Genomic DNA, 15,994 nt, shown 5'->3' with positions numbered 1-15,994 from the left:
TACATCACCACAATCATCTCCAGGAGGCTGAGCATCATCAGACCGAAAACCCCAATGCAGTAAAGCGCTGAAGAGAGAGGGCCGCGTCATATACACAGATTAATAACTTCAAACTGGATGAAATGTGTCCAATTCTCTATCCCTGCAAAGCCTTTACCAATGAGAGGGATCCTGTTGGACGAGGATCCCTCTCATTTATTTGCGAGCAGCACGGTGACCTTGAAGCTCAGCTTCTCGCCGCCGTTGTCTGAGATCAGGAAGGAGGCCAAGTCCAGAAACAGGAAGAAGAGGACGGGCAGAAGGAAGTTGACGATGTAGAGGATGGACCTCCTCTTCATGTTGATCTGTCGTTCAAACATCGGTTAGTTGATCTTCCAGCTCCTGCGTTTCTGAGAAAGATTCAACTGCAGAAACTCGTTCACAGCTTCCTGCAACAATCTGCTCTTGCTTTTTTATCATGTTGAGTGACAGCTGTTTATTTCAAGTGGTGGCAATTCTGCACTTGTGCGCTTGGGTCCTGCTTTCTAAAATCGTCACATTTAACAAATGGAGATCAAGATGCTGTGTAACATTTCATCTAGAGCGTCGACTGCAAGGACAGAAAGAGACAAAAAGGTAAAGACACAGTAGAGAGACAAAGTGCAGCTCATATAAAGTGGACAATCTCTTAATGTCCTCAAAGTCTCGTTTCTGCTGCCCTCCAGTGGTATTTGTCCTCCAGCACAAGATTACCTCACTGTTGTGTGTGAGCTCAGATGCATCGGATCCTACCTCTGACTAACGGATGTGCGAGTAACACAATTCAATCCTACATCTATTGGGCCTGTAGTAAACTGCAGCCTGTGATACTTACAGTGTAAATGATGACGTCAAACGAGTTGATGGTCTCACTGCAGACCTTTATGTCGTTGAACAGCCACTCGTACTGCGTCCGCATCAACTCCTTGGATTCCTCTGTGGCCTCTTTCGAGCTGGAGTTGTAAAGAAGATGGATTTCCTGAGCTGAGATGGAAGATAAACAAAAAGTTGTGATTAAACTGTCATAAAACTGTGACAGTGGCAGATTAAGAAAGAAAATATGTAAAATAGGCAGTGGAGAGATAAGTACTCAAACCTTTTACTCAAGTAAAAGTACAAATAAACCCTGTCAAATTGCCTACAGATTAAACATGTTCAGTTGCCTTATTTCTTTAATGCAGAAATTGTAAAACTCATCACTCAATTACATAAAATAAAAAAGGTTTTGTAATGCATCTATAGATCTGCTCTGCAATAAAACACATGGAAACATTCCTCTCCCTTTATTGTGAATTAAAAACAATGCACACAGACACAGTGTATATCCATGAGGGTAACATACATTTTGCTTACACTTACATGCTTCATTTTCAATAATATAGTTATTAATAGATTCCTAAACTACTTTATTTATAACATGTCAAATAAATGAGTCCCGTCAATACCAGTAATTTCAGGAGGATTATGATGTGTTAAGCCCATTACGCTCTTACTGCATTAAAGCTGCATCAGAAACTATAACTGTGTGTTTCAATTATTCATGCCCTATTAATACAGGTCATAGTTCCAATTAATGAACATATAGATTAAAAACAGTACAGCACAGCTGAAGTAGAAAACGCAGAAAGCCTTGTTGATTCTTTGAGCCACTCGGGTCCAGTATCCAGGTTTCGGTTCTTCTTCTCTGCTCTTCAGGAACAGAGTCAAAGCTTTTATCTCGTATAACAGCCTTTCTGAGACGTGACTCTCCTCCATTAGTCGGCTGCTGCTATTCTGAAAAGCAATTTACAAAGAGTAGACTGAGGTTACCAAATAAAACCATTGTCAGGCACCAGCAGCATTTGATATTCATAGTTTTGTTGATAACCTTTACTTTTTTAGAGGATATGATTATTATCCTAGTTTAAGTCAATTCACATCATCCAGGTAAAAAAGAAAACTCATTAAAACTCCATCCAGACATCACTGTACAACATCAGTACTTATTATGATTTTATTTAAAAAACGTGCAACTTAACTCTAACCTCTTGGAAAACATTAGGTTCTGAAGCCCTTTTACCAGGAGACCGAACTTGGAGACCGAACTTGAACTTGGACTTGGAGTAAAACTGTTTATTTGAATCTGAAAAGATGCATCAAAAACATGGTTAATACACAATTAAAATAACACAATGAATCAGCTTCCATGTCAAATTCAAATCATAGACATAGAAAAAATGATAAAATAGATCATTATCATAGTCAAAAGTCCACTAAATGTTTTATGTTTCATATAAACAATTTTCCATCAGTGGTGGGATGTTATAAAGTACATTAACTTAGTTACAATACTTCGTAGTATACTTCAAGTATTGTAGTTAGTTTTAGGTACTTTTCAATTTTAATCCACAACATATATAAGCAAATATCTGTACTTTCTACTGTACTTTGTGTGACAGGAAGTGAATTGGTTGATTGATCCAATCAGAGCGACCAGGCTACTTTAGATTTGGGGATAAAGTCAGAATACCTTTGAGTATATTTAAAGGAAATACTGAATTACTTTTACTCAAGTAGGAAAGTTAATGTCGTACTTTAGTACGCCTTTGTCTGTTTATTAACTTTTACTTTGGTGAATTTCTACATATATATATATTATGACCATTCTCCCCTTCCTCACAATTGCATGAGATGGATTTACCTCGTTTGTCTTCTCTCAGGCTTCGGCCTTCCTCTTCCGTCTCGTCACCGTCTCGTGGCGCCGAGTCTTTCTGGATCAGATACATCACTAGAACCGTCTCCATGAGGCTGAGCATCATCAGAGAAAAAACCCCGATGCAGTAAACCGCTGAAGAGAGAGGGCCGCGTCATTTATACAGATAAAGATCCACACACTGATCCAGAAGATTGTGAGCTTCTTTACCGATCAGTGGAATCCTGTTTGACGATGACGGAAGAATGTCATTCAGAATAAGCTGCATGACGGTGATGGCGAGCAGCACGGTGATCTTGAAGCCCAGCTTCTCGCCGCCGCTGTCCGAGATCATGAAGGAGGACAAGTCCAGACAGAGTAAGAACAGGATGGGCAGGATGAAGTTGACGATGTAGAGAGCCGACCTCCTCTTCATGTTGATCTGTTGAATTAAGTTCAGCTGATTGACCCACACACTTGAAGAAAGACAGAATTCAAACAGCAGCTTTGTTCCACTTACTGTGTAAATGACCGAGGTGTAGTTGTGCTTATAAGGTTTCTCTGTTATGCTGGAGACTGTGATGTTGATGAACAGCCACTCAGACTGGATCCGCATCACTTCTCGAGAGTCCTCAGTGATCTCTTCGGAGTTGAGGTAACGGACCAGTTCGATTTCCTCGTCTCAAGTGGGAGAAAAACACCAAAACGAGATTTTATTAGGTGTGTAAAAAGAAAAACATGTGGCTCCCTCATAGTCGGTCATACATTTCCTCCATGTTAGTGGATGGGACCAAATAAAAAGGTCAAGATTTTTCTCAATGATGGTTTCTGTCATTTCTAGGTATCATCCCGCCGATATATGTTTAAGTGCTCATGTTTCAGGTTTTTGGTTTTAATGAGATATTTGATGTTATAGAAATGGGGTGAATCATCGTGATTGACAGCTGACACTAGTGTCCATCCTCACCAGAGTGAATGAATGACTTGAAGGTGAGGTTGCAGCTCTGAGTGTCGAAGGGGAACTTGTAAATCTGCATCCTGCAGGTGCTGGTCAGGACCAGATCATTCACAATCTCCACGTTACCCCGAAATGTAAGGCTGACATAAGGACTAGGAGGGGCCGAGTCCCTCTCTGTCCTGTTTGACAAGACAAAAACACACAGCGTCTCAACACAAGTGAAAGTACACAATGAACTATGACCAGTTTACTGTGTTGACTGCAACTGCAACATAGCTACGGAAATTAATTTCACGTCTTAATCCGTTTACTCCTTTGGATTTCTTGTATGAACTTAGTACTTCAAATACCTCATTGTTTGTATGGCACCTTTAATATAGGTCAGTGCAGATCAAAGTGCTTCAATATTTACTGATGAGCCAATACCATAAAATAGATAAAAGCAAATATTAAAAAATAAATTAAAAAAAGACATAATAAAATGGGATTAAAAGACATTCTAATAATATTAACGGACATAAAACATGAATAATAATAAATGATTATTACTCAAAGGTAAGTTAGTCATAGGGGCTCTGTGAGTGTGAGCACATTCTTTAAAACTTACATCTCCACAATCGTGATATCTGGCTTCCAAATTAATTCATTAGGAATGGACACAAATTCCATTCCACAAAACTCTTCAGGATCCCAACTGATGAAATCATTTTTCCACCACTGCAGAGGAGAAAAAGCAAGAGGCAGAATTCAATCGGACAAAAGCAACATCAGAGTTTTCCAACAGAGCAGGAGAGACGGAATTCATGAAGTCCAAAAGTCCTTTGGTCCTCGAGGGGAACTCACCATTGTGATCCAAACGTAAGGGACGAATTTCTGGTCCTTCTCTTGCTACGAGGAAAAGAAACACGAGTTAAAAATCTGCTGCAACAGTAGGGTTTCAAGGTTGTGAGGTAAAACGTAAAAAAGATCTTGAATGTCTCCAAATACTATAATAAAGAAGAACAATATAATGAGATCATGAGACTAATGACAAAAGTCATAATATCACCAAAGTAAATCTGTGATTCAATGAGGAAATAAAGTAGTGTAGAAAAAAATGATGAAATTTCAAGAATAAAATTGTGATTTAAATAGAAAATAGACATCATTTTTCTAAAAAAAGAAGAGAGGCAGCAGTGATGATCTCTCAGGTAGATTTTAAAAGTTTTTTTTTAAATACCAGAATTTCCCTGTAAGTATGTTGTTACTTGGTAAACTGTGAAAACGCAGACAACGACGCTGATCCCCTGATATTTCCTTTCTATTTCCTGTAAGTCAGGATATTATATAACTTCATTCTCGATCCTCCAGGCAAGTGGGGACATGACAAACTTATTGGAGTAAATTATAAAACATTAATCTTCATTTGAAAGCTCTCGCTTCCTAACCACAGACAGGATGAGTATGTGAGGCATAAAGATAATGCACATAAATGGCCACCAGATATAATGTGATTCTGTGATGTGAGAGACAAACTGAGAAAACAGACCAATGCAGCCTCCTTGGACATTAAACAATTATAATGACAACTCACCACTTCTAGAATGGCATAGAGCAGCAAATCCAAGTAGACCTTTGTGGGCGTCTTGTAGTTTTTAACAGGTCGGTTCATGTAGAACATTTTGGACCTTTGGGTGAGGTTCAAGTGGTCTAAGACATCCTGATAACTGCAGTTCTGCTCATCAGCGGACGCCCCCCCTGCAAACAAGACACATTAACCATCAGATGCCGGAGACCACCAGGGACAACTTTTGTGAACTTTGACCCGTGACACGAATCACATAGGCGTTTTCTCAATTTCCTGTTGTTTAGAAATCGATAATCGATCGCTTTTCTCGTCACTTTAAACACTCAAAGTGCTTTATGCTAAAAGTCACATTTACACACACTTACAAACAACGCTTGTCTATTATGCATCATCCCCAGAGGCACATCTCGGAAGGCCCACACCGGCAGTCCTGCTCGAACCACTTACCTTCCGTCCAGGGGGACGACCCGCTTCACCCCCTGAGCCGCAGTGCACCCCCGCCCCTAAAGAACACGCTTCAATGTCGTATGTTTTATCTGTTGTCATGTTTTAAATGGTGCCTATAAAGAAATTATTGGGTCCCGGACAAAATATCCTGACTAGTTTAGGGGATCCTCTGACTTTTACCTGTAGCGCCACCATGAGGTTTGTGGTTCTGAGTGAAATATAATTGAGTCTGGTGCTGACGAGCCTGGTAACAAGCAACACTAACAAGGTGAACATGGTAGAACTAATGTCTGGGAAACATCAGCACTTCAGCCGCCGGATAACCACAGACCAGTAAGTGCAGCTTTACAGACCTGTAAGCAGGGTCTTAGTTCTACATCATTAAATATTCATCCCACACGTGAACATTTGCAGTTATACAGAGTTTTTGTGGTGACATGGATCCATTATGAGAAGGACGGATGTTGGCGATAGCGAGGACACTACCCCCAAATAAATGTTATCATTAAATTCTACATGTTTGCTACGTCCAAGTCAAAATTATACATGTTGTTCAAAGCTAAACCAGCAGCTTCCTCTTTTATTTTTCTAACTGTTTTGTATTTAACTGACAGAAAACAGTATTGATTTTGATAATGATAAGTCTTTATTTAAATGTTTGCTTCTTTCTGTAGAAACACCCTTCAACCCGACAGCTTGTTTCCAATTAACCCAATTCCCAGTCTCCACGTAATTAAACTGTGGGAGGAAGCACCAAGAAAAACCCACAGACCCGATAATCAATAATCTAGTTTGAGTTAATTCAAAATAATTTATGGAAAACACAGGGCGCGGCCGGAGAGCAAACTGAAGAGCACGGACACTTCAGCGGCCAAGACGAAATCCTCACAAATTAAAAACTACAAACATGTTCAGAAAATACAAGAAAATATGAATATGTGCACTTTAATGAAAGTCTCCTTTTCCATTCCTCTAGTTGATTTTCATCTCTGGGTTTAACTTCCACAAAGAACCAGATAACATTGATTCTTGCACCAGATATTTTCACTTTGTCGATTGTAATGAACCTCTAATGAAGAAATAACTACAAAAACAGACCTCTTCAGAGTCACACACGACAGGAAGCTTTTAATAATGAAGCATTAGTCCGAACTGACCACAGACGAGGGAGAGAGCAGTTGCAATTAAAAGCTGTTCACAGTGAGGCCTGTGGATAATAAGGATAACGTGGATAATGAGCATCGACTCAGACGCCACAGGACTCACCTGGGAGGAGGAGCAGGAGGAAGAGGACGCCACCGAGCATCACTGGCCTCAGATGCATCAGAGTGTGTGAGACGCTTGTGCAGCAAACGCTGGAGGCAAACTGACCAGATGTGTTGACACTAGTGGGACACTGGAAGTGGGCGGGGCAAAGTGAGGGACCATTCCTCTCTCTCATACACTCCCACACACAGACACACACACATATACACACACATATACACACACACACTCACACACACTTTGGTTAATTTGTGTGTCGGGTCATTTGTTTTATAAAGATGAACAACATGACTACTCCCCCCAAAGCGTCTTGATTGCCCCCTGGTGGCTGGTTGTATAATAAACCCTGCCTCCTCCGTGTTAGTGGATAGGACTAAAACTTCAAAATACACGTTAAATACATTTCTCCTGGTTTTAACCACCTCCGCAGTGGAGGTTTATGTTTTCGTCTATGCTTGTTGGTTTATCAAATAGCAGGATTAAGCCGAAACTACTAGTTACCATGAACCTTGGTGGAGGAGAAACAAAAGATCCACATCAGGGGGTTAGATCCAGGAGTATTTTCACTTTATTTAATGTTATTATAATCACCGTTCTCCTATAGGGAATGATAAAGAATCAGACATGTTGAGGGGACAGATACCTATGGACTGTTGGGCCTTTGGCATTGGTGCGCACTTATTACAAAGTCTGTTACATGACAGGACTTTTATTCTATGTAAGCAAATAGCTAAATAGGATTATTTGTAGATGCAGAAAACAAGGAAAGACTTACGTTTTGTGATTATACCTAAACCTGAGAGAGCATGTATGATGCAAATCTGTTTACATTGGCATGCTTATTTTTTATATTATGCATGTTACATTTCAAATATATAAATCTACTGCTCAATGGTAGAAAATAATTCGATAAAGGTCCAGTGTGTAAGATTTAGGTGAAAGGAATCTATGATAATTGGTAATTGAATGTAAAATAATCCTTTACCCTAGAATGGGTAGGTGATGTGATGGGTATTTAGCTGCAACATGACACTTCACCACTAGATGTCACCAAATTCTACAAGCTGAACCTTTAATGCAACTAGAACTAGATGTGCAGGTATCATCAGTATATAGCGTTATAATTAATGTCCTGTGTTCCAGTTGAAGAACATACAGACTAAAAACAGCGTGGCAGCTGTGAGATAGAAAGCAAAGAAGACTTTGTTGATGATTCTAGTTTTTCTGGTCCAGTATCCGGGTTTCCCGTCCTCCTTCCTGTTGAGGAGCAGAGTCAGAGTCTCGACAGCCTCCCTCAGATCATCGGCGAGCTTCTCAGCGCTCGGGGACTCGTCCGTCATCCGGCTGCTGCTGAGCTGAAACCGGGATTATTTGAAAAGTATGATTTATTATCATGAACCCAAACATATCGTCAGCTGTAAGGTTTGACGTACAGATTTCTCAGTACAGTAGAGAGGGATGGCAGATTTCAAAACAACTTATTTGTTCTAACTCAGGTTATTTAACCTCAAACCCTTGAATTTGTTTTGTGTTATGTAGCTGGAGCGGAGACTGTAAATAAAGATGGATGTCAGTCATGATAGGTCATTTATTTGTGCTTTGACCTTTTTAGTTTGGTACATGTCCCATCTGCTAACATGGAGGAGACAGGGTCTGTGTCACTGTTGGAGAGTCGTCATGTCGTGCATCTTTATTTACAGTCTATGATTCCAAGGCTTCATATGTAAAGTGTAATGAAATCCAAACCTTCAGCCGTTCAGTTGGAGTTTCATCAGCAGAAAAATCACATCGACTCCATTTCTTCTTTTCTGGAAGAACACATCCGATACAAGAAAGTGATTATTAGCAATTACATAATTAACTAGAATGTCAGTGAAACCTCCACAAAGGGCCAACATTCACATGAAACATGAAATATTTACAAATTACAAACACTCATAGATATCAGTTTCCTAAATCTAACTGACAGCAGCTGGTGCAAAGAGCTACTGTCTTCAGGGCTGAAAACATGAATTCAACCCACCGTCTTTTCACAGTGACCTTAGTGGAGACACTACCTGTGCAGATATTCAAACCTTCAGTGAATCTCACCTTCTTCACAGTTGTGGAAGTTGACTTGGCCTCGTTTGTCCTCCTTCAGGCATATGTCTTTTTCCGCTTTGTCCTCTTGTGGTGCCGAGTCTTTCGCCATCAGGTACATCACCACAATCGTCTCCAGGAGGCTGAGCATCATCAGACCGAAAACCCCAATGCAGTAAAGCGCTGAAGAGAGAGGGCCGCGTCATATACACAGATTAATAACTTCAAACTGGATGAAATGTGTCCAATTCTCTATCCCTGCAAAGCCTTTACCAATGAGAGGGATCCTGTTGGACGAGGCCGGCAGGATATCGTTCAGGATGAGTTGCAGCACGGTGACGGCGAGCAGCACGGTGACCTTGAAGCTCAGCTTCTCGCCTCCGTTGTCTGAGATCAGGAAGGAGGCCAAGTCCAGAAACAGGAAGAAGAGGACGGGCAGAAGGAAGTTGACGATGTAGAGGATGGACCTCCTCTTCATGTTGATCTGTCGTTCAAACATCGGTTAGTTGATCTTCCAGCTCCTGCGCGTCTGAGAAAGATTCAACTGCAGAAACTCGTTCACAGCTTCCTGCAACGATCTGCTCTTGCTTTTTATCATGTTGAGTGACAGCTGTTTATTTCTAGTTGTGGTAATTCTGCAGCTGGTGCTTTCTAAAAGAGTCATGTTTAACGAATGGAGATCAAGACGATGTGTAACATTTCAACGAGAGCGTCGACTGCAAGGACAGAAAGAGACAAAAAGGTAAAGACGCAGTAGAGAGAGAAAGTGCCGCTCATAAAAAGTAGACAATCTCTAAATATCCTCAAAGTCTTGTTTCTGCTGCACTCCAGTGGTATTTGTCCTCCAGCACAAGATTACCTCACTGTTGTGTGTGAGCTCAGATGCATCGGATCCTACCTGACTAATGGATGTGCCAGTAACACAATTCATCCTACAACTATTGGGCCTGAAGTAAACTTCAGCCTGTGATACTTACAGTGTAAATGATGACGTCAAACGAGTTGATGGTCTCACTGCAGACCTTTATGTCGTTGAACAGCCACTCGTACTGCGTCCGCATCAACTCCTTGGATTCCTCTGTGGCCTCTTTAGAGCTGGAGTTGTAAAAAATATGGATTTCCTGAGCTGAGATGGAAGATAAACAAAAAGTTGTGATTAAACTGTCATAAAACTGTGACAGTGGCAGATTAAGAAAGAAAATATGTAAAATAGGCAGTGGTGAGATAAGTACTCAAACCTTTTACTCAAGTAAAAGTACAAATAAACTCTGTCAAATTGCCTACAGATTAAACATGTTCAGTTGCCTTATTTCTTTAATGCAGAAATTGTAAAACTCATCCTATTAATAAAGAATCCATCAGAAGATGATACTGGAACCACTTAGCATTACACATTAGTTAAAGTGCCTCTGTAGTAGTGTGTGTGTGTGCATGTGTGTGTGTGTGCGTGTGTGTGTGTGTGTGTGTGTGTGTGTGTGTGTGTGTGTGTGTGTGTTTGTGTGTGTGTGTCAGTGTTAATTTTGGCAGCTATTTTTGATTTAGTTTTAGTCTTTTGACGAAAATGCATATTAGTTTTAGTCACATTTAGTCATTTTTATCCTTCTTAGTTCTTAGTCCTTAGTCCTTCTTCGTTTTAGTCGACGAAAACAAATTACATTTTAGTCTAGTTTTAGTCGACGAAAACAAATTACATTTTAGTCTAGTTTTAGTAACATTTAATAGCCACATTAAACTCCTTATCTTCCCTTCTCAGGTCCAGGGATGCCCTGTGTTGTGTCTACAACTGCATACTAGTCTAGCTTTCAGTACTTAGGTTGTCCATTAGATGTCCCTCCTAGGTCTATAGCAGGGGTCGGCAACCTTTACTATCAAAAGAGCCATTTTGCCCCCTCTTCCACCAAATAAAATTTGTCTGGAGCCGCAAAACATATTTGATAACAAAGCTGATAAAATGTTATATAAAGTTATACTATACTAATCTGTAGATTATTGCATTTATGAAATTATAGACCAACAATAAAGAAAACATTTTATTTATTTTTACCTGTTACAACAAAGGGAAACACCAAATGCTTATGAAGAGGAGAAGAAAATACACAGGCAAGGGTAGGCCTACTTTGAAATAAATTAAAAACAGAACTATGTAGGGTTATTTGAGTCATCCCCATATTTGTGGGAAATGTATGAAATAAGAAGTACCCTATTTTGAAACAAATAAAAACATATAGCTGCAGCCTATATATTTTAGTTGGCGTTGGCGAAATGTGAAAACAAAAAGTGAAAGCAGATCAGACCGGAGGAGGAAGCTGGAGCTCGGTAGAAACCAGCTGCAGCCTCTGCTCTGATCCAGAAGCTGCGGCGCTGATCTCAGAGCAGCTGAGACCAGAGGAACTCTGTGTTTTCACTGTTTCCATAGTTAAGAAGCAGCCGGTGAGTCAGTGACCGGCCTGCTTCATGTGAACGAGCTCTGATCTCACTTTGTCTCTCTGAGCGAGTGCGCTGCGGCAGGGGGCGGAGCCTCGGGACCGGTGCACACACACACACACGCACACACACACACACAGACACACACACTCGCCGCTCCGGGGACTTCATGACGGCCTGATACGATTATGTTTTTAAAAATTGTTGTGACTTAGTCAACCGCCAACATTTTCGTTTCGTCTCGTCTCGTTAACGAAAATTAAAATAGATTTCGTCATAATTTTTATTTTCAAAGATTCATTTCGTTACGTCTTCGTCTCGTCATGGGAAAAGGGGCGTTAACGAATATTTTTCGTTATCGTCAACGAAATTAACACTGGTGTGTGTGGCTCACCAGGGTGGATGATGGACCTGAAGGAGAGGTTGCAGCTCTGAGTGTCGAAGGGGAACTTGTAGACGTGCATCCTGCAGGTGCTGACCAGCATCAGGTCGTTCTGCACATGGACCAGTCCGTCACTGTTGATCGTGAGGTGAGGACTCGGAGGAGCTCGATCCTTTTCTGTCCTGTAACACACATCATAGATATTATGGTCTGTTTTATTTAAAACAACTCAACAGTGACAAAACACTCATGAATCCAACCACTGTCTCAGTATGAAATCAATCTGCCACTTACATCTCTTCAATGGTGAGATCCGGCTTCCATAAGACTTCATTGGGAATAGAAATATTTTCAATACCACAGAAGTCATCGGGATTCCATGAAATGTGCTGACTCTCCCACGTCTACACGGGAAAAACCAACAGCAAAGTCGAGAACGAGCAGAGAGGGAACATAACGAGGGTAGGGAGATCTGAGTTTCCAACAAAGAGAGGATAAATAAAAAAAGAAAACTCACCATGAACATCCAGACATATGGAATGAAGGTCTGGTCAGTTTCTCTCTATATGAAGAAGCAAAATCATACGTATGAAGAAGCAAAACGATCATAAAAATGCATTTTTAAACAGAAAGCTGCTTATTGATGACCAAACAAAGGACAACTAAAACCCTGGGAAGTATAAAACAGTTCCTGAAACAAAAACACACTCACCACGTCCAGGATGGCGTAGAGCAGAATGTCCAGGGAGACGTTGGTGGCCAGTCTGTAGTCTTTGACCGGCCGGGTCATGTAGAACAGCTCATTGTTTTTGCTTAAGTTCAGGTGGTTTAAAACATCCTGGTAACTGCACAGTTTCTCCGAGGACGCCACGTCCACGGCTGAAAACAGGGAGACAGAAAGAGACACATTGAGCGAGAGAGAGATGATGTAAAAATATATTAGAGAAACATTTTCTGTTTTGTTTGTGTCAACCAGGGGCGTTGTTAGGGCGTTGCTGAAGCCCCCCTAAAATGTTCTTCAGCCCCCCCAAATAATTATTGGGATTTTTTTAATTTTTTTTTTTTACATTTATTTTTTTCAAATTAAACTATTGTTTTACACATGGAAAAGTTATTTATAACTCTAACATGCTACGTATGTGAGTGCGTTTCTGGTTTGTATGTTTTCTCCCCCTTCAAATTACAATCCAATAGCCTCTCATCATACTTAACAATAAAAGACCGGGCACTAGGACCTTGGGGAGTCTGCTGCGCTGGCTTTCTCACTCTGCCAAGTAAGGTCTCTCATCAAGAGAGCAGGATTACAGCCAAGGAGTTTAGCTCATAGTAAATGATGCACAAAGTGAAATTGTAAGTACAGGTAGTTACAGAATGTGGCTATCTGTAGTTGTTAACGATTGTTACCTGCTTAAATTTAGGTTTACTTGAAGCAAATGAAAGGGAATATTGTAATGAGCTATGTTAACACTAAGCTAGCTAGCTAGCTATTTTGTTAGAAAATGTCTCCAGTGAGCGGGAATGGAATGCACTGAACATTCATGTTTTATCAATGGTATGACTATGGCCATGGAAACATGATTACATTTTCTAAAATCTCCTGTGCATTGGATTCTATTTTTGAAATAATTTAAATGTAGTTTTGTGTATCTTATTCCCTTCTGCTCATAATACAACAAATAAACAACTCAGAAGTTGACACTGGCAGGTCCATTCTCCATCCATTGTGTGTGGTCCCTTTAGAAGTAGGATTTGGGAGTGACGCGGATATGAAAACTAGTATATCCGTCTTTTCTTTACAAGCAGGAAAATTATTTCTCTCTATTTGAGAAAAGTTCATATTTGTGTTGTCACGCTGCGCGCGCAAACATTCGGCATCCTTAGAGGCTAAGCCCCCCCTTTCTTTCAATCCTAGAAACGCCCCTGGTGTCGACATTCATTGAATTTGCTGTTTTGTTTGAATGTTTATTTGTGTAGAAGCATGAATCACAGCTGAGTATACTGTTTTACACTGGAATCCGAGTGCAACCGCACATTTTGTGCACAAGCAGAGAAAATCTAAGCACCAGCAGGGACTCTGATTGAAAACATCACTGAATCTGAACGTGGGATTAATAAGTCCTGCTCTCAAACGGAAAGACAAGGCTCTTTAATAAAGATAGGGGAAAAAACATATGTTATTTACAATTCTTCTGCATATACAGGCCTTTAAAATACATCAAATGACCACAAAAGTACAGTTAATATGGTCAAATCTTCTTAAAAAGCTGTTTCAGTTTAAGTTTATATGATGCACTTAGAGTTTTGCCGGAAAATATTCGTCCCCGGACAGAAAAGAGGTGTCTGTCCAAATGAGGATTATGAAACTTTTATCAAACTTCCGATAACGGTCCATATAATAATCACCAGCTAACAATAATGGATGTTCGCGACAGGTGGCAAGGCAGATGACCACAGAATAATTTTGTTCTCTGTCTAAATAGCTTCTCCATTTGAGATCCATCTGTGAGACACAGACTAATGCATGTTGATAGAATCCTGGCAAAGCTGCACTCAGTCTAAAAAACTCTGATTCAGACAAAGCACTCGCAGACTTTTAATTCAATATTAATTGAAGAGTGATATTTGATCCGACTGCAATAGGAGAAGTTACAGTTGGAAGTTGATTTGTCCAGATGTATTTAGTCTCTGAAACTCTGGAGGCGTTATCTAGCGGAACTCAAAATATAAAGTAAATTTAAAAATATCTAATAATTGAAAAATGAAACAATGCTAACATTTCATTAAAAATAAAAAAATGTAATCTGTTCTATCGTGTATAAAACAATTTCCTTAATCTTGCATCATATTTGAAAATATCTTAAAAGAAATACAAAAATATACATATTATATTATATGATAAACAATTATTGGTATTATATAATAATAACCAAATAATACACTATGCACTATTATCATCTTTTTCTGGTTATACTTTACATTAGAGCTGAAAAGCCTGACACTGACTTTGTAGAGTTCAAAATGACATTAAAACTTTAAAATGTCAAGGAATGAACTCTTCAGCAAATTGTTCTTTAGACTGGATTCAGAAAACTCACCGGAGAGGACGAGCAGGCAGAAGAAGCCGACGAGCATCATGAGTCCAGCAGCAGAGGAGCAGGACCTTGTGGGCGGAGGTGTGAAGGCAAAGTGTCCAACAACTTTACTCTGCAGTCAAAACTCCAGCTCGTCTCACAGGCAGAGGAACAGACACACTGAGAGTCCAGCACTTCCTTTTATTCTGTCTTCAATCTGGGAAAAACCAAATGAGTGAAACATTAGGAATCACTGACCACTCCCCCACTGGGCAGATATTCACAGTCCAACCAATTTCTAATACTGCTCCCGTCCATTGTCCACTCAGTAATATAATAAATATAATAATACATTATTTATATTCATATTGGAACTTCAGAGCCCTTGTATATGTTGAACTACTTTTTGATTATCAGTTATCATAACATAAATTAATCATTGGTTGTACAATAAGAAAATCAATCAATCAATCAAGTTTTATTTGTATAGCCCACATTCACAAATAACAATTCGTCTCATGGGGCTTTAACATTGTGTGACATCCTCTGTCCTTAACCCTCAACAAGAGTAAGGAAAAACTACTAAAAACCCTTTTCACAGGTAAAAATATGTAGAAACCTCAGAGAGAGCCACATGTGAGGGATCCCTCTCTCAGGACGGACAGAAGTGCAATAGATGTCAGGTGTAAGAAAACATCATCAGGATTTTTAGCAGCATCCATTAGGCTAAACATTTTTCAATACTATGTGTCAGGCAGTCCCGCTGCAATCACAGTCTCTGGCCAGCAGCAAGACCACGATCCAGCATCAGGATGGGATCCACTATAATCCACAGTCATTGTCCACCGCCGCCAGTTAGAATCCATTATCAGCTGCCGCCTCGGTCGTGGTCCCTCATCATCCGATGCCAACGCGACAAAGGATCCTCCATTACAACGACGATCAGCTGGCACGATACAGAATCCACCGAACTGGATCCACCATTGCGACCTCCGACACGCGATCCACAATCATAATCCATGGTGCGGCCACAGCTGTGGCCCTGCATCCGCGGGCGCTAAGGCACAGAAACTCCGGGAAAAGGGGTCAAGTTAGTAACATGTACTGATCA

The 15,994-nt window shown here is 40.3% G+C and overlaps 1 protein-coding gene and 1 pseudogene across 1 annotated transcript; both read right to left on the bottom strand.

The window, feature by feature from the left end:
- Nucleotides 1-191: 191 nt before the first annotated feature.
- Nucleotides 192-6,967, bottom strand: LOC133028179 (5-hydroxytryptamine receptor 3A-like). Its single transcript, XM_061095372.1, has 12 exons — nucleotides 6,928-6,967; nucleotides 5,221-5,384; nucleotides 4,491-4,535; nucleotides 4,255-4,364; nucleotides 3,657-3,826; nucleotides 3,210-3,370; nucleotides 2,921-3,131; nucleotides 2,699-2,845; nucleotides 2,043-2,140; nucleotides 1,574-1,797; nucleotides 854-971; nucleotides 192-344 (listed from the first exon to the last, which is right to left on the bottom strand). The coding sequence occupies exons 1-12, from the start codon at nucleotides 6,965-6,967 to the stop codon at nucleotides 192-194; spliced, it is 1,641 nt and encodes a 546-aa protein (XP_060951355.1).
- Nucleotides 6,968-8,051: 1,084 nt separating this feature from the next.
- LOC133028178 (5-hydroxytryptamine receptor 3A-like) lies at nucleotides 8,052-14,947 on the bottom strand (annotated as a pseudogene).
- Between the last annotated feature and the right edge of the window lie 1,047 nt (nucleotides 14,948-15,994).

Source organism: Limanda limanda, chromosome 21 (assembly GCF_963576545.1).
Source record: "Limanda limanda chromosome 21, fLimLim1.1, whole genome shotgun sequence".
Classification (NCBI taxonomy): domain Eukaryota; kingdom Metazoa; phylum Chordata; class Actinopteri; order Pleuronectiformes; family Pleuronectidae; genus Limanda; species Limanda limanda.
This window is presented reverse-complemented; position numbering and strand designations above follow the sequence as displayed.

Coding starts and splice junctions, on each gene's coding strand:
- LOC133028179 (XM_061095372.1), bottom strand. CDS start 6,967: ATGCTCGGTGGCGTCCTCTTCCTCCTGCTCCTCCTCCCAG. Junction 5,385..6,927: donor CCTCCTGCTCCTCCTCCCAG/GTGAGTCCTGTG, acceptor TCTTGTTTGCAG/GGGGGGCGTCCGCTGATGAG. Junction 2,846..2,920: donor AAACAGGATTCCACTGATCG/GTAAAGAAGCTC, acceptor CTCTCTCTTCAG/CGGTTTACTGCATCGGGGTT.